The sequence below is a fragment of the Aquila chrysaetos genome, chromosome 9 (genome assembly GCF_900496995.4).
Source record: "Aquila chrysaetos chrysaetos chromosome 9, bAquChr1.4, whole genome shotgun sequence".
Lineage (NCBI taxonomy): Eukaryota > Metazoa > Chordata > Aves > Accipitriformes > Accipitridae > Aquila > Aquila chrysaetos.
In genome coordinates, this window is record NC_044012.1 from 38,342,554 (window position 1) to 38,360,293 (window position 17,740).

The following is a 17,740-nucleotide window of genomic DNA, read 5'->3' on the forward strand; positions in this document are numbered from 1 at the left end:
AGAATCAGGCACAACAAACTGAAGAAAAGCCACAGCTAAGTCTCAGCTTATGTGTTTTATGCGGTCTAAAGGACTTGGAAGGAATGTAAGTTGAGTGCCATCTTACTGTACTTAAGGTCTTTGCTTGGCTGCCTGTAAAAATTTTAAGGGGAATCACATGTCAGAGTTGCAATATAAATCCAAATAAAATAAACCTTAAAACAAGTCAACATAAAGAAAATAAAAATTGACGTGAAGCAAAATGCATATCCCTCAAAAAGTAAGAAATACTGGATATTTGGATGAGAGTTTTGTTAGCAGTTTAGCGTCAAGAAATTCAGATGCTACAGTTGCAACATAAAATCTGTCGCTGCATAAATTCTCCAGGTTTTATCATTTATGTCTTAATATATCATGAAGATACAGTGCAAGAATTGACATACATGGGAAATTTATCGAGTAATCTTGGTATGTGGGTACTAGTTTGTTTGGCTGTTTGATAAATTGCCTTATTTTATACTGGCATGTGTGTGATCTTGCTTGCAGAAGCATTCCAGTTTGAAAGGGTTGGGACTGCTGCCCAAAATTATTTGAATGTGGAAATCACATGCGTGTTCCTTCAAGTAATCCTTAGTGGTAGCTCTTTCAGCATCACTGAAAGGCAGTAAGCTTACTTCTCCCCTCTTCCTTCTCCTGCAAAGGTTAAAAGGACTGTGAACATATTGGAGAGTGTATGTGATCCAGTGGTCAGAGCAGAATAGGCTGAGAGTGAGAGTTGTCTGGTTTCCAAAGCTGTTTCCCAACTATGTCAGTTATTTGTTACAGAGTTTACGTTTTCATAAAATTACTAGTTTTCTTCTGAAAGATGTAGCGTATGGAGAACTGAAGGATCTAAGAGTAATCTTAGAGTTGGTTAGTCTTCCTCTGTCTATATGGAAGCCCTAAAAATAAAAGCTAGTCTTTGGGTAGAAGAGTTTCATAACAACAGAATTTAAATTTGAGACAGGTAATTGTGTGACCAACAGATGTAGTCTGAGATTGGGGAGGATTAAAAAAAAAAAAAAAACAAAACAAAACCAAAAACAGAAACCAAAACAAAACTTGCTTCAGGTCATCAGCTAATGAACTGTAGAAAGCTGGAAGAAATTCCTTACTCAAATACAGTTTTGCCTCATTGGCGCTTGCTTTGTGGTATTATTTTGCTTTGAGGCATTTGGCATATGCTGCTGGATTAAGCGTCCTTGGTTATCACTGGTTTGTTATGGCACGATAACATCCATATACACTTTTAATAGGCTGTCGTTTCTGTCGTCAAGTTGCTTTCTACTCTTGTAGTCAACTGTAATTCTTACAACTGTAGCTTTTAGAAGAAGAAAGTTATTTGCCAACCAGAAGAGTTATGGTTCTTTTGGTGTTACTGCATTCTCTTGACTGTAAAACAACTCAATACGTTGCTGCTTGTTCTCTAATTTCAGGAAAGCCAATATTTTCAGTGGACATTCACCCAGATGGGACCAAGTTTGCGACAGGAGGACAAGGTATGCCTGTGTACTGATAGAAGGCAGAATTTTGGGCTATAATAATAACCTTGTGCCTTCACAACACTTTAATTGGTTTGACCCTTTTAAAAACACATCACTTCTAAGAAAGATAATTATGTAAGTCATTAAAATATATTGAAAAGTGCTGTTGTTAGTGCAGAAGGCAGGGTCACATTTTCTGATGTATTCATCCTCTTGGACATCATTGAGATGGTACTTGCAATAATTGAGTTGTGGCCATACTGGCCAAATTTCTTTTTTATTTGAAGAGAAACTGAATGTGAAGTTGGGCTTTTTGACCTGCAAAATAGTAGAGGTATTTGGACAAAAAAAAAACAATGATATAAATGGAATAGCTCAAGAAATATATGCAAAAATATTGTTTGGATCACAATAGTGAATAATTTTATGTTGGCTACAATAGTTACAATTTAGAATGTGAATATATCCCTTCTCTTTTAAAATACAGTCTTACTATAAGTAGTTTGTCCCTATAGTTGGTATCAGTTATGTGCAGTATGATTTTTGAACAAGGCTGTATAACTTTAATAGCTTCAAGAAAAAGAAAACACTTCTGACTCAGTGTAATTATATCAGAATGGTATCTGTATTCAAATGTTTCCAAAGTTCCCACTGCAGTATTGCCTAAATTTTAGCATCTGTTCTGGAACTGAGATTAAGTTGAAAAGCTTTTCTTGCATATATTTAAAGCGGGGGTGACTTTTTGTTCTCTTACAGGTCAGGATTCTGGGAAAGTTGTGATCTGGAATATGGCTCCTGTCCTGAAAGAGGAAGATGAAAAGAATGAAAATATTCCCAAGATGCTTTGTCAGATGGACAATCACTTAGGTAACAAAGCTGGAGTTTTTTTACTTTTCTTTTTTACTGACTGTTGGTAATTTGCCAAAGCTTAAGCGTTCCATGTTCATAATTACAAAAATCATGCCCTGTCCACTGGTGAAGAAGCAATAAAATGCAGCAGAGTGGTCTCATACTTTGGCTATACGCTTCTTTAGATATTCAGCAGAAAACGTTAAAATGTGGGAAAATGTACAGAGAAATATAGATACCTTTGGAAACCTCCTCCCTATGACCTTTTTGTAGCTGTGGCCTCAAAGTAATTCATAAGGCACATTCTGAGAAACTAGGGAGCTCTGAAGGAAAGTGCAAGAGAAGAAATAAGTATGATGGCTGCCTGAACAGGCTGCCCCTTCTTTTCTTCAAGATGCATCTTTTCTTCAAGATATGTCTTTCCTTCTTTGCCCTCTTAATCCTTCCTTATTTACCACAAGCAGTTTCCTTTGTTAGATCAATATTAATCTTTCTTCTTTTGAACTACTTTTGGTGAAGCTTTTTTAAATAAAGAATAGGGTTTTTTTAAGTAAGAAGTTCCTCAACTGCTACTGAAAGATAAGTACCAATTCATTTATCTAAAGCAGACAGAATAACTGCTTTGAGTGGAAAAAGCACACTTAAATCCGAAATGTCTCCTGTCAAGTTTGCTTATTATAAACTCTGTCCCCAGTCCAGAACCACTTATTCTCATATTCATCTTACAAACTTTCTTTTCTGCATTTCAGCTTGTGTGAACTGTGTGCGATGGTCAAACAATGGAGTTTACTTGGCTTCAGGGGGAGATGACAAGTTGATCATGGTGTGGAAACGAGCTGCGTAAGCATGTTTCTTCCTTTTTGATTTTACATTTTATTTCAAGTAGGTTAACTCTGTCACATCTCTTAGTGTTTCTTCCCCGTGCTGGCCTTTTGTAAGCTCACTGCTTCACCTGGTGTGTAAAGAGCTGAAACCTGTGACACCATATCACTGGTATTGGAGATTTGGTCTCTTCTGTCTCTTGGGCTGGAGACATGGGCAGTCTCTCTCCTCTCGAGGAACTGAGGCATTTTCTTCCGTCCTTGAAGAAAGCTTCCTGATGAGATTTGAAGAATTACCTTAAATGCGATCATTTTTTGCTAACTGTAGAAATGGTATATTTTATTGAAGCTAATTTTTTAATAACTGGAATTACTTTCTCTACAAAAATACTTTTTTTTTTTTTGCTTCAGTTTTCATTGCAGAAGTAACTGACTATAAAATAGAAGTGTACTGTGCAGCTGATTTTCTTTAGAAAGAAGGTTTGAAGAACTTGAGGTGGTTCTGTTGGTAACTGTTTCTATTTTAATTAGGTACATTGGACCTAGCACTGTGTTTGGTTCCAGTAGCAAACTTACTAATGTTGAGCAGTGGAGGTGTGTATCGATTCTCAGAAGCCATTCAGGGGGTAAGTTAAAAGTTGCTGAATGAAGATAATTTGCATGTATTTAAAAAAAATAAAATTGTTTTTCAGGGTCACATTTTCTTGCTCAAAACATATATATTTGGTGGCAATTGAGAATCACTTTTAAGAGCAACAATGAAAACCTTAAAGAAAATGTCATTTTTAATCAAATGCTGATTTTCGTACAAGTAACTTCCAGCAACTATGTAGTAGAAAAATTAGCAACTAAGAAACTTATATTTTGCTATTTGCTGGCTTAAAAATGAATCCTAATAAAGGAAACTAAACTGTATTTTTATTTAAATAAATGTTCACACTTGCAGTGAATAATCTCCTCATTGGCAAAAGCGAAAGTTTTTGTAAATCAAAGAATACTAATGTTTATTTAGAAAAAATAACTGAAGAGCAATGTGAAAGATGAATAAAATAGATAATTTCAAATGCAATTTGTACCTGCTGACTTGAGCTATGATTAAAATCAAGATTGAAATCACTTTGATCACTCCACCTGTGTTGGAATAAAACGAGTGCATTGCAATAGCTGCTGTTGCTTTTTCATTCAAAACAAGACAAAGTACTTTATACAGGCATTAGTACTTCCTATAATCACTAAACATTGCATTCTCTGCCTTGGATTTTTTTTTTTATTTATTTTATTTTTTTGTTCCCCATTGAACATTTTAAGTTGGAGAGCCTTACTCCCACTGGGTCTTGCTATGTTCTTTCTTACCTTCCACTCTAGTGAGATGATAATAATTTCTCGGTGATAGGAAAAATGTGCCACGCAAGTTCTTTTAAAAAGATTTTTGGATTCTCTGATTGCCATCAACATCTTAAATGGAAACTTTTTTTAAACAGATGTCATGGATGTAGCGTGGTCTCCACATGATGCCTGGCTGGCATCCTGTAGTGTGGATAACACTGTTGTCATCTGGAATGCTGTCAAATTTCCAGGTGAGAATTCTTACATTTCAGATGTGCGAGTATGTAAAGCTTTGTGGCAAACTCTTCCCTCCATGGGTGTATTTCACTGACTGTGAAAATCTCTCTATGAGAATGGGTTGTCTGTCTTTTGAGATGACACGCTTGCAATCTGGTGAGTCAGTCCTTCCAAGTTTGGATGGCAGTGAGCAGTGGATTCCACTCTGCTGTAGACAACAGCTACATTCAGGTTGTGCTGCTGGTTTTACATGAATGTTATTATTACATGTATTTTCTTTTTCACCTTCTCTGCAAAATCCCAAATAGATAGAACTTCAGCTTGATATTACATCTATACATGCATATATTTTTTACCTGTTGCCTTTGTATGTACAGGACTTTCCATTCATTTGCCTTTGGGGGGGACATTGTCTTACCCCATTTTAAATGCTGCTGCTTAATAAGCAGTGTGACTTTACATGATGAAGGGGAGGAAGGAAGGACTAGGGGAGCCTCATGGCAGCAGAAGTTCTCAAGTCTTACATTTGATGGCCATTTTCCTTCTTCCATTGCTGCAGTGCTGGCAATTCACACAGTGCCGAGGCCTCTTGTTTCTCAAGGACCATGGTGCCAGGTGCAGCCGGTGCACTGGACAGCTTTAGCTGACCTGCGAGGGTCTGTGGCAGTTAGGGAGCACGTGCCTTTATTTGGCTGCTTCTCACCACACAACTTGATGCAGGCTAAAACTCCCAATGTGTGGTGCCTAGTCACTACCACTTATTTTAGGGTTGTTTACAATCCTGATATCACAGGGTTTAGGCTTTCAAGCTAGCTGTGTAGCCTGTGCAGTACTTACTCTCAGCCTCTTCTCTCACAGTCTGAAAAGCAAGAGATTGACTGAAAGTAGGTTACCAGGTCTGCCAGGCTTGTGTGTCTGTTCAGTCACAACTTTGATGTAGTTCACGTTGGTGCACAAAGCTGAATTTGTTGTGATAATCTTTGGGTGCAGAAGAAAAGGTGAATGTTTAACTGAAGTTCCAGTTAAACTGCTGCTTTCCATAGCTTGAAAGTGCTATTCTGAAGTGCCTGGGCTCTGCTGGTCTTCCTGCTCTGATCTGTTTCTTATAAAGTTCTGCACCCCTTTTTCTGGCCAGAGTTCTCTTTACCACTTTTTTATATCATTCTTAGCTTAAGTACAGGTTCCAGTTTGGTCGATGGGTTGTTGTTTGTACTTTAAAGGAAGTTATATTTAATGTGCTGTTTCAAAAAGATCTTGTAAATCTCTTCAACAGTCTGTCCTATAAGAGATATCAGTAGCTACTCTGTATTCTCAATTTTTGCATGCACAGAAATTCTTGCCACTTTGAAGGGGCATTCTGGCTTGGTGAAAGGACTGACCTGGGATCCTGTTGGGAAGTATATTGCCTCTCAGGCTGATGATCGAAGTTTGAAGGTGTGGCGGACCATGGACTGGCAGTTGGAAACCAGCATCACAAAACCCTTTGATGAGGTACTTCAGAATGTGTGACTATTCAAAATGAATTCCTATAGAATGAGCAAAAATTATAAGAATAACTCTGATTCTGCACAAATATTAGTTAATTTAACAGTGCTGAATCAAAGGAAACTATCAGATGGCAGGTTCAAAAGGGGAAAAAAAAAGAGCTACTTTCTCACGCAACACGTGATTAAATTGAGATTTTCATTGCCATTGGATGTTGTGGATGCCAAAGGTTTATGTGGGTTATGTAAACAATTAAGTAAATTCCTGGAAATGGAGAGGTTATTCTAAGGAAGTATTGACACTAATTACATTGTTCTTACGTTCTTCCCTATGCATCTTCTATTGGCCACTATCAGAAACAAGATAAGTATTTAGGAGGGATCTTTGGTCTGGCATCATAGGGCTGTTATGTGATGACTTTGGTCAAGAGATCAAATTTCTGGGGACAGAAGCTGGTGCTTAGTGAGTGGAGTGTATTGCACTGATCTTATGGTATTGTGATTAGTGCAATTACTCTTTGTAGTAGACTGTAAATGCCTAAATTCATGTGTGAGCTGGTGCTGTTGCAAGCTGAAGTCTCAGTATTATTATAGGTATGCTGCAGCCCTGTCACTAAGACTGTGATGAATACTGAGTGTACAGTATCCAAAAAGACTTAAATTTTGTTTAACTTTAAAACAGTTCTCTGGGCTCCTTTTTCCCCTTTTTGGTAGGGGTTCATAAGCTACACTAGATCACCTGCATAAACGTGGCTGAAGTGCTGAGAATTGTATGTAATGTCATTCTTTTATATGCACAAAAAACTTACTTTGTAGTCATATTCCCTAAATCTAAAATTTAAATAGTTTGTATTAAAAATCCTTTGTTCACCAAACACTTTTAAAGCTCTAGTATGTTGGGTTTTTCTTGTCAGTGTGGAGGGACAACTCATGTGTTGCGTCTTAGCTGGTCACCTGATGGTCACTATCTTGTTTCTGCTCATGCCATGAATAATTCTGGACCTACGGCTCAGATCATTGAGAGAGATGGATGGAAAACCAACATGGATTTTGTAGGGCATCGGAAGGCAGTTACAGTAGTGGTGAGTGAGTGATAGTAATTTATGCCTGAAGTAAAACTTCTAATATGTGCTTTTTGGTAATTTTATGCATAAATGGGACGAGGTAAATGTAGGTGTCAAGATTAGTAAAGCAAACACATGGTGGTGATTAAAAGATGTCAACTTCACACGTTGGAAGCAATCAGCTTGCTCTTGTGAGAAAAGAACTGGACATAGATGAACAAGGTAAGGGAAAATACAGGAGCATGTTAGGAATGCCAAACACTAGCTTTGTTAGCTGTTCAGTGACTTGATTAAAGTGACTTAGGTTTCTAGTGGGTTCCTTATCACTAATAAAGTTAATAGTATTTGCTATTCCTGTTGAGGCATTCAGAAAGCCCCTTCAGAAAGCATATGTGGCTTTTGTCAGTGCTCTTATAGTCTGGTTAGGGACTTTGTTTCTATGAAATGTTTCTTTTTCACTAAGTGGGAAACTTGCTTTTAAAGCAGATCTCCTACTAAAATGTAATTACTGTAATAAAATTTGGGGCATCTCATTTGTTCAGAAATTCAATCCAAAAATCTTCAAGAAGAAACAAAAGAATGGGAGCTCCACCAAGTCAAGTTGTCCCTACTGCTGTTGTGCTGTTGGCAGTAAGGATCGATCTCTCTCTGTCTGGGTAAGTGGTTTTTTTGCTACCTTTGAACTAATGTGGTCATTTGGATAACTTGGGGGTTTAGCACAAAGGTCACATGTACAGCATTAGATCTTATATTTAGTTTAATGTTTAGTTTTTTTCCTCATTGTTGTTACAGGATTAGCTGGGGGGAAGGAAGTGGATTGGTATTAGTTCATTTCTCTAAAGCCAAGAGCAGCTAGAAGCCAGTGGCAGAGTGTGTTGCTCTGGTAAGGGGGAGGAACCGTTAAAGGAAATAATGTGTTACCACAGTTAATAAACAATTCAGCCCTCTTTTCTTCCTATGACTTTTACTTGCTCTCCATGTGAGTGTCGTAAGAAAATGACTTTACTGTTTTTCCATGTTTAGCCCACCTATCCATTAATCACTCTTAGAGTCCAGCTTTGTTATTCTTGCTTTTATGGGTACGAGGAGAATGTAGCAGGCACAGGATAGCTGTTTCTGAGCATATATACAACTCATCTTTCTGCTTTGTTCTGGCTTCAATCCCTGGCTTCTGTCTTTGCTATGGAAAGGAATGTGGAAGTGAATGAGCTTTTTAAGTATACTTTCAAGTTTTCAATATCTAGTTTGGGTTTTACTTTGAAATCTACACTAAAATTTTTACTCTGGCTAAGAGAAGAGTAGCTATTCTCAGATTTATAAATGCAAGACGGGTTGTTTGGCAACTGCAAAGGACAAGGAATAAATTTAACTGGTTTGTAAAGCTTTGCGATGAGAACATGTGCCAGAACACACCAATTGCTGACTGCAATCTACTATTTATAGATTCCAGTGTGGTATTTATCCATCAATCGCTAAATGCATAACACTAAATCTGTTTCTGGCAATGCTACCAGTGCATACCCATATCAAAGTATCACTCTCAGTATGTTTTACTTTCTATTTATACTATGATTTCATTTAGGGTGCCTGTTGAGGTTATACTAGGTATTACAGAGATGCAAAGTTATAGGCAGTCTTTGCCTTGAAGAGCTTAATAGACATGTATACAACACAGACCTATGGAAACATAAAAGAAATAACTACTGAAGATGACTACTACACTACATCTGTGAACCTATGAGCGTGTAGCGTCCTAGACCACATTGACTTCTCCTGCTTCATTTCAGTTGTACTGTATACTATAGATATTAAGTCCATTGATTTAACATTAAAGAGCTTAGAATGTCTGATTTGGAACAGGTTAGTGGGAATTTTCATATTCAGTTCTTTATTACTAAGCTGATCTATAAGTGTAGAGGAATCCTCTTTAAGAAGAATTCTGTGTCAAGTTCCCTTTGCTCTTGATAGGCTTCACCTAGACAAGTAGTCTGAGCGAGGGCATGGAAACCTAATCTGTTTTGCATCTTCCTCTTGTGCTGGCAGTTTGCAACATCCTTATCTCAGTAAAGCTTAGAATAGAAGCTGTCTTTAGCATCTGCAGAATTATGTTTTGAGTGGTGGAGAGTATTCTGTGACTGTGATGTAAAGGCAAAGTTGATTAAGAAATTCAGTCCGTGTTTCTGAAAGCAGGGGAGGGTTGAATGTCAGCTATTCTTCCCCAAAGCTTTTCTGTGCCAGTAGTGGAATGGGTAGCCAGGTGTTTCAGATATACCACCAGGCATACAGCTGTATCCTGGCCAGATCTTTTTTGGTGAATATTGATAGACTCTGGGAGAGTGTTGATGTGGCAATATCTGTGGTAGCATAGAACTTCTAAATTTCTGAGTGTTCTTTCTTCTGTTTTAAGCTCACGTGTCTGAAACGACCTTTAGTTGTCATACATGAGCTGTTTGACAAGTCTATCATGGACATCTCCTGGTAAGTTGATTCCTGCTGTTTGTTACAAAAGTCAAAGTGTTGCTATCAACTTTAGGTATACACATTAACTGGAAGTTCCTTTAAACAGTACAGATTGTAGCTGTTGGAACACAAGTAACTGGTTCCTGAAGGTTTTGGTTCTGCTGTGACATCTTTGGTAGTAACATTAGCAACTAGCATGTGGTCACTTGAGGTTGTGTAACATTAAAACTGAATAAAACCTAATGTATTTAGAATGATGCAGTAAAATACCTGTGGAATGAGTTCCTACTTGTTACGATTCTCTGAAATTTTTTCATAGACTATGTATTTTATAACATGACGTGGTGGACTTGGTGAGTTTTATGTGCATTACGTCTATGACAAGTTATTGCATTGTACAGTTATGACATTCAGGCGAACCTTCTAGGCCAATCATTCCTTCATGCCTAAAGACACAATATACCAAAAGAAAAAGTCCTTTTTCTTTTTTTTTTTTAAATGTTTTATACATACACTGTCATGGTTTAACCCCAGCCAGCAACTAAGCACCATGCAGCCGCTCACTCACTCCCCCCCACCCAGTGGGATGGGGGAAAAAAATCAGGAAAAGAAGTAAAACTCATGGGTTGAGATAAGAATGGTTTAATAGAACAGAAAAGAAGAAACTAATAATGATGATGATAACACTAATAAAACAACAACAGTAATAATAAAAGGATTGGAATGTACAAATGATGCACAGTACAATTGCTCACCACCTGCCGATCGACACCCAGTTAGTCCCTGAGCGGCCATTCCCCCACCCCCACTCCCCCAGTTTATATACTGGGCATGGCATTGCATGGTATGGAATACCCCTTTGGCCAGTTTGGGTCAGGTGCCCTGGCTGTGTCCCCTTCCAACTTCTTGTGCCCCTCCAGCTTTCTCGCTGGCTGGGCATGAGAAGCTGAAAAATCCTTGACTTTAGACTAAACATTACTTAGCAATGACTGAAAACATCAGTGTTATCAACATTCTTCTCATACCTAGCTCAAAAACATAGCAGTGTACCAGCTACTAGGAGGACAATTAACTTCATCCCAGCTGAAACCAGGACATACACTCATTTATACACACATATGCACTACTCACTCATCATTTGAATTGCCTGAAGGATTTTCATGTATAAAAAAAAAAAGTAAATGCAATAGCTTTTGGTTTTAGTAAAAACGTAGTTATACCATGTTGTTGCAGCACCATGTGAAGGGTGTAAATTGCTCTGTGTTGAAGAGTCGCAGAGGCTGATCATGTAGTAAGTCTCAGAGAAGGGATAATGAACCTACTACACCCAAGCACAGGACATAGTAGAGGACATAGTAGAAGGGCAAGGGCTGAGCTTTCCCAAGAGACTGCAGGACATATCTAGTGATTTGGATTGGGTTGGACAACCCACTTTCCCAGCAGTCTACTGTCCCAAATCTCGTTTTCCTCTTTCCACGCGCAGTTAGTGGTACTCTCTCCTCTCCTGTTTTCTTCCTAAGGCCTGTCATAAAAATGCAGAAGTTAGTAGTTCTTTATTCACTGCAAGACTTGCATAATAGGGAGAAATAACCACAAGACCGCTCAGTAAATGGTATTAAAAAAAATATTCTGCACCTATGCATCAGGTGGTTTACAGAGTTAAGGGTTCTGTACAAGAAAAGACTAATATTTTTTTCATGATAGGCATACAGCTGATTACATAGCTTGTCTTAATTCTAGCACTTCCTAACTTTTTGAAATTCTACCTTAATAGCTGTAACAGTCTTGGTGGTTTTATGGTGTAAATTTTAAAGCTTACAGTTTTATAATTTCCTGTTTTCTGTGTGCCATGTGGATTTTGCCATGAAGCTCAGTGAAGCACGATAAAAAGTTTTCAAAACCAAAACATTTTTCTTTCATTAATAGACTGAGGCTAGAAAGCCAATAAATGGAATATTTCATGAGAAGTGCTGCTATTGTTGTCGTACAATAGCTTTGAATAGTTTTGTTTTCCTGTAGTGTGTTTTATTTCTCCATCTGCAGTTTTCACATTTTTCATGGCATACGGTCATTGGGACTAATAGCTGGTTAACATTTTACAATTTCTGAGGAAATGGTTTTGTGGGATATTTGAGAGACAAAGGATCATCAGGAAGCTTGTTATTTTATATCCTGTTTACAAATTGAAATATATGGCTAAAATGTCAATAATATGGAATGTTCCCAGAAACATGCTCCATTCTGAAAACAGACTTGAGTAAATTCAGAGAAATCTGATACTATTATATTGTTAGCTGTCTCATTTCTATTTTAGAGTTTTAGACTTGGATGCATCATCATAATATCTGAACATGATTATGTTTTCATGGAATAATTGCTCGGACCCAGAGGTCAGTAGGGGCTCAGCAATTTTGTCTGCCAAGCAAGCAGAAAGCTCTCAACAAGACTTTATAATTTTCTAACTTGGAGTAGTGTTGGTTAATGTAGTTACATTGTGCTGAGGTTAACTTCTCTGGACGTGATGCTATCAGGACACCAGCCACCATGAAAAAAGACATTTTACACCTATAGCCATGATGCATGTAATATATTAAGTCTTGCTGGACTAATTTGGATAGGACTTCAGAGTTCTGCCTGCTTCCCTTTCCTCTTCTGTTCTCTGTAACAAGTCATCTGTAAACCACTATGTTGCTGTCTCTGTGAGCTCTATAATTGGAAGTTACTGGGTTAGCAGTCAAAACTCATCAAATATTATTTTTTCAAATGTGCAATAATAGGTTATATATGGAAGGTTATCATTCCATTAAGACTAGAATGTATAGCTTCTCCTCTTTCTCTTCTACCAAGAAAACCTTTTGAGACCTCCAGAAGAGGGTTACAATATATCCCCACATACAAGAACATGTGCAGTTTGCTTCAAAACCCAAATAACAAACAACAACAAAATCAAACTTATGTTCTTGCCTAGTACAGAGATTTTTGGACTGCTCAGATGCACAGCTTGCTTTCTTTTTATTGCTGTCGCTTCAGGTGATGATAAAGAGGCATTACCCAACATAGAGCTTCTCTCTTAAGAGTCTCATCCCTTCTCCTTCCTATCTTGTTTATTTGGACTGTAAGGTCTTTATAGGAATGGACTGTTACTTGTTTCCCATGCGTGATGAAGCTTCATCTTCCATGGCCCCCAAAAAGCAGTTAATAGGTCCTTAAAAGCGTATCGATTGCTTATCTGCTGAAGGTCCCTTTCTTCACGCAGTTCTATTAGCACAGATTTTGTACGTCTTTTGAAGCAAATACATTTATAATTTTCTCTCATTGTTCATTGTGAACCCTATTCTGTTTTACCCCTACAGAAAGGTTTTCATGGTGTCAACCATGCCATGGGTAGGTGTATTGTTTTAATGCCACCTTCCTGTGTGCAGTCTCCAAAGGAATATCGGCACACGGACTCCTGCTGTCCATCACCCTGTCTCCTTGCTGTCCCACTTCTTTGGTTCCATCAAGAGTTGCTGTGATAATAATCTTATGCTAAAATTTTTATTGAGCAATTTATTGTATTGCCCCTTTGCATCAATGAAAGAGATTGAAAACAAAGATGGGCCTTTGTTTTCTTCAGGACCCTTAATGGACTTGGTATCCTGGTGTGTTCCATGGATGGATCAGTGGCGTTTTTGGACTTTTCCCAGGATGAACTTGGAGATCCACTCAGCGAGGAGGAAAAGGTACAGTAAGCACTCAGAGAATCTGTGATCGTATTTAAGGGATGTATTGAATCAATTAAAATATTGGACTGTTTGTAGACTTATGTAGTGACTGATTTCCATATTACAGAAAAATGGGTTCTTGTCTACTTTACAAATCACTAAAAAAGAGTAGTCAAGAAATGAGTTTGTGAAATTAGTTTCTATTCTGGAAGAAAGTCTATTTGGAAAACATCCACTTGCTTACACATCATTATACATTTGAAGTAATTATTTGGCCAAGGAAACAAGGATTGGGTGCGTCAAAACACTTTAAAATTACTCTTTGACTTGCATATATGCAAGTCTTTTTAAACTGATTGCTGTTGGCTGTTTTTAATTCTCATTGCTATTAGCAACTAAAGCTTTGAATTCCAATTATTTTATGTATTGATTTAGTGCTAGCTGAAAATATAAAGAAAGAAAAAAAACTGTAGTGTATAAATGATACAGAGGGCATTTGCATTTTATGGATTCCATTAGATTCGTGTGATTCCATTACATTATAATTAGTGATGTCATGTTAGCAGTTGTAGTCAGTCTTTTTGTGTGATACATTTTTAACGCCCACAGAGCAACATTCATCAGTCCACCTATGGTAAAAGCCTAGCTATAATGACTGAGGCTCAGTTGTCTACGACCATTATTGAGAATCCAGAGATGCTCAAGTATCAACAGAGACAGCAACAGCAGCAGGTGGAGCAGAAGAATGCGTCAATTAGGGAAGCATCTGGGACTGCGACAGCGGCTCCCAAAGTGGCAAGCATGGTTAATGGGGAGAGTTTGGAGGACATTAGAAAGGTAGGTGTTCTTGGATAGTCACTTTATAGTGTCAAGTACTAAGCTGATAAATATGAAACTGCTTATGATAAAACCAATTTCTGCTTCCTTATTTGTGTTGAATGGCACCTTTCAACCCATGAATGGTCCAGTTGATATTACTGGGACTCGTTGAAAAGTTAAAATGCTTTTAAGCAGAAGTAAGACTATGTGGAAAAAGGCTTGTGGATATTTCTATGATGGGTGCTAAATTCTTGGTGTGCAGAAGGGAAACTAAAGGTAGCTAATAACAGCCAAACTGTAGAACTGTGCTTCAGTTTCTCAGTGAAGGCGGTTGAAAGCATTATTTAATTCTCTCCTAAACATAGAACACAACTTTTAATGAAGGATTCAATGCGCACAGACGAGAATGTTTCAGACTTGACTCTGTAATGTGGAGAGCGGATTACATTCACCACAGATGCCTTTTTCTACAGATGGATAGATCCAGAATTGCAAATGTGTGTGCTTAAATTAAAAAGAATGTTCAGAATCAGAATTCTATTGTACTTCATACTGTATGAACTTATACTTAAAAAACACCTACTATTGGTCAAAAAAAAAGTTGTGATATTAAAATACACTCATGTTAATAAAAATGTGGATTGATTCTATTATGCAATAACAGCATGGTTCAAAGGCAATACGGAAAAAATACTTATTAACAGATTTTTAATTGAGGAGCATCTTTCATCTAATACACTTACTCTTGTCAGCTGGAAAAAAAAAAAAAGAAAAAAAGCATTCCCTATTTATCAGAAATTATGATGAAATATATTTCCCAACAGAATCTCTTAAAAAAACAAGTTGAAACACGAACAGCAGATGGTCGGAGAAGGATCACGCCTCTCTGCATAGCTCAGCTGGACACTGGGTATGTTTGGAAGTCGTCTTTAAAATCCTTCTTTACCTTTTTATCTTTCTTTTTTTTTTTCTGATACAAACTCAGAATTCTGACTTATTTTAATCTTATGGCGTCTTAAAGCACTTGCTGGAAATACCTTGTGTCTACTTATGGAATATAGTTTCAACCTGTGTTCTTTTAGCTATAAGATCTCACTTCTAATAGATAAGGCTAATTCTTATTATCTACCATTATAGATGAGTGAACAATACCCTCATGTACTGCAGGTTCATATCTACATTAATACTGACTTTAGTGTCCTTTGTATATGAGAAATGACTCTGGAAAGTTAGGTGTTGGTGGTTTATTTAGGTTGTATATGAGTATCCACATGCGGAAAAGGGAAGAATGGAATAAATAGTTTAGTTAAAGTTATTCTTTTTCAATTATTTTTAAAGTGTTTTTGAGAAATATTTGTTGTCTTTTTGCTTAGGGATTTTTCTACAGCATTTTTCAATAGCATCCCAATATCTGGATCCCTATCTGGCTCAATGATGTCTTCTCAAAGTAACCAGCAGCTCATGTCATTAGATTCTAATGCAGCAAATTCCCTTAATACTTCAAAGCCTTCTATAGAGCCAACAGCAGCCAGTATAAAACCAACAGATGATGCAGCCAATAAAGATGGGTCAGTATTTGCAGTTTTGTTTTTCACTTACATGACTGTTAAGTTTTTAATTCTTGTTTACAGTTCTGTAATCAAGCAATTATTAAAGTAGGGTCCTTACGGCAAAACTTCAAGAATCTAACATTCCTGAAAACATCAAGATTTTATTAGTATTTAGTTACTTTAAATATGAATAAATCCATATGCATAGTTCTGGAAATGAACTTCAATGCAATGAGGTATGCAGTTGATTGCTAATGCTCTAACAAATTGGCTTGCTTATAGATTACTGGGTTGCTTTTAGTAAATAATAGAAGGTTTTCCAGCAGTGGAAGTAACGAAGCTTGTTTTCTGTCAAATTCTGTCCTGTGTCCTGTAGATCTCCTCACTTCAAACATGGTCATACTTCTACCCTGTATAACAACCCCATCAGAGCACAGTGACATTGATGTGTCAGTGAGCACATATGCTGATTGGCCAGTGTGTCTTTCAAATTATGGAACAACTAAATTTTACTTGCTTTTTCCTCAGTGGTAACACTGACTTGGCGGCTTCTCCTCAATGTGTTTTTGTAGCATTTGTAAGAGCACAATGTCATTGGAACCTCTACCACTCCATCAAATTTAGTTGAAATTGGCCACAGATTAAAAAATGAGTGGGTAGACTATGAGAAATGATTGACAGATGAAACTGTTAAGTCTCCTTTTCTTTGGAAATTGGGCTTCTAACAGCTTTATAGTACAAACATCAGTTATTTAGAGCTGTTCTTTCTTTCAGTTCATTCTCTGAATGAATTGAAAAATCTCTGAAGTAAACAGCTATCCAAATAACAGATCCCCGGAATGCTTTAGTGTGGGGAAAACACATTCCTTTGCCTTAGAGTTATGCTTGGAAAGGCCTAATAATTAGTTTGGATTCTTCAACAACAAAATCAAAACCTGGCATGAATTTTTTCAGCCCAAATTGTTGGATTGATAAACAGTGGAATATAATCTTGTAATGGAAAATATTTGGTAACCTGAACAAGGGGTAAAACCAGGAACCCCAGTCGTCATTTAACATAGTGATCCTTTCCCTTTGGGTACGTAAGTACCAGCTGAAAGTATAATTTCATTCCTGAATTAAAAATACATAATGAATGAATTAGGGTCTTTTAATCTAGATACATCTATGCGGCCACATGAAGCTCTTAGCTCTGAGATGTATCATAAACAGCTTTTGAGAGTAGGCAAAGCTTGCAAGATACTGATGCATGAAAGGGGAAAAAGCATATTATAATTCATGTATGTACTTGAGTGAAAGGTTTTCAATATGCTTTCTAGCCAGTATAGTGAATGCTAGCTACTTGTTATGAGCAATGCAGGTTACCAATACTAAATTTCTTTCAATCCTTGTTTTCCTGTCTGTTTTACTGACAGTGTAAATGCTACCTCTGCCTCAACTGCTCCTCCTGCATCGTCTTCCTCCGTGTTGACAACTCCATCCAAGATAGAACCTATGAAAGCATTTGATTCCAGATTTACAGAACGATCCAAAGCCACCTCAGGGACTGCTGTTGTAACAAATACAAATCAGACTGTTGTGGACAGGTAAGACATAGCCTGGAGTGGAGGTGGGGTGGAAAAGTAATGTAGGGAGTTAAAACGCTGATTCCCTGTGGTGTGGATGCTATGGTGCTGGCGCTCTAGAAATTGTCTTGGGTCTCTTCCACAATTGGAAGGAAGGGGAGAGCTGCAAATAGCTAGATTATTTGCTGGCATTATCCCTTTGTATCTTTGTCTCTGGTGTTTGGGATCAAGCAGACTCTTCAAAGTATTCTGAGTTAAAACTATTGTTGCAAGAGGCTGTGCGTGCACGTGCCCCCATGTGTGGCTGCATACGTCTGTGCTCCTTGGAAGACAAAAATAGCCAGCCTGCATCTCTGTAC

At 37.5% G+C, this 17,740-nt stretch overlaps 1 protein-coding gene across 2 annotated transcripts in view; it reads left to right on the top strand.

Annotated features, from left to right (window-relative positions):
- Window positions 1-17,740, top strand: part of LOC115345429 (protein HIRA) — a 38,902-nt gene that overhangs the window by 7,730 nt on the left and 13,432 nt on the right. For both annotated transcript variants that reach the window (XM_030024107.2, XM_030024108.2), the window contains exons 2-15: window positions 1,455-1,517; window positions 2,259-2,369; window positions 3,101-3,191; window positions 3,704-3,798; window positions 4,654-4,749; window positions 6,066-6,226; window positions 7,134-7,301; window positions 7,826-7,939; window positions 9,691-9,761; window positions 13,360-13,465; window positions 14,057-14,284; window positions 15,091-15,176; window positions 15,640-15,834; window positions 17,232-17,402. In XM_030024107.2, coding sequence (XP_029879967.1) covers window positions 1,455-1,517; window positions 2,259-2,369; window positions 3,101-3,191; window positions 3,704-3,798; window positions 4,654-4,749; window positions 6,066-6,226; window positions 7,134-7,301; window positions 7,826-7,939; window positions 9,691-9,761; window positions 13,360-13,465; window positions 14,057-14,284; window positions 15,091-15,176; window positions 15,640-15,834; window positions 17,232-17,402 — 1,756 coding nt within the window. The remainder of the gene's footprint in view (window positions 1-1,454; window positions 1,518-2,258; window positions 2,370-3,100; window positions 3,192-3,703; window positions 3,799-4,653; window positions 4,750-6,065; window positions 6,227-7,133; window positions 7,302-7,825; window positions 7,940-9,690; window positions 9,762-13,359; window positions 13,466-14,056; window positions 14,285-15,090; window positions 15,177-15,639; window positions 15,835-17,231; window positions 17,403-17,740) is intronic.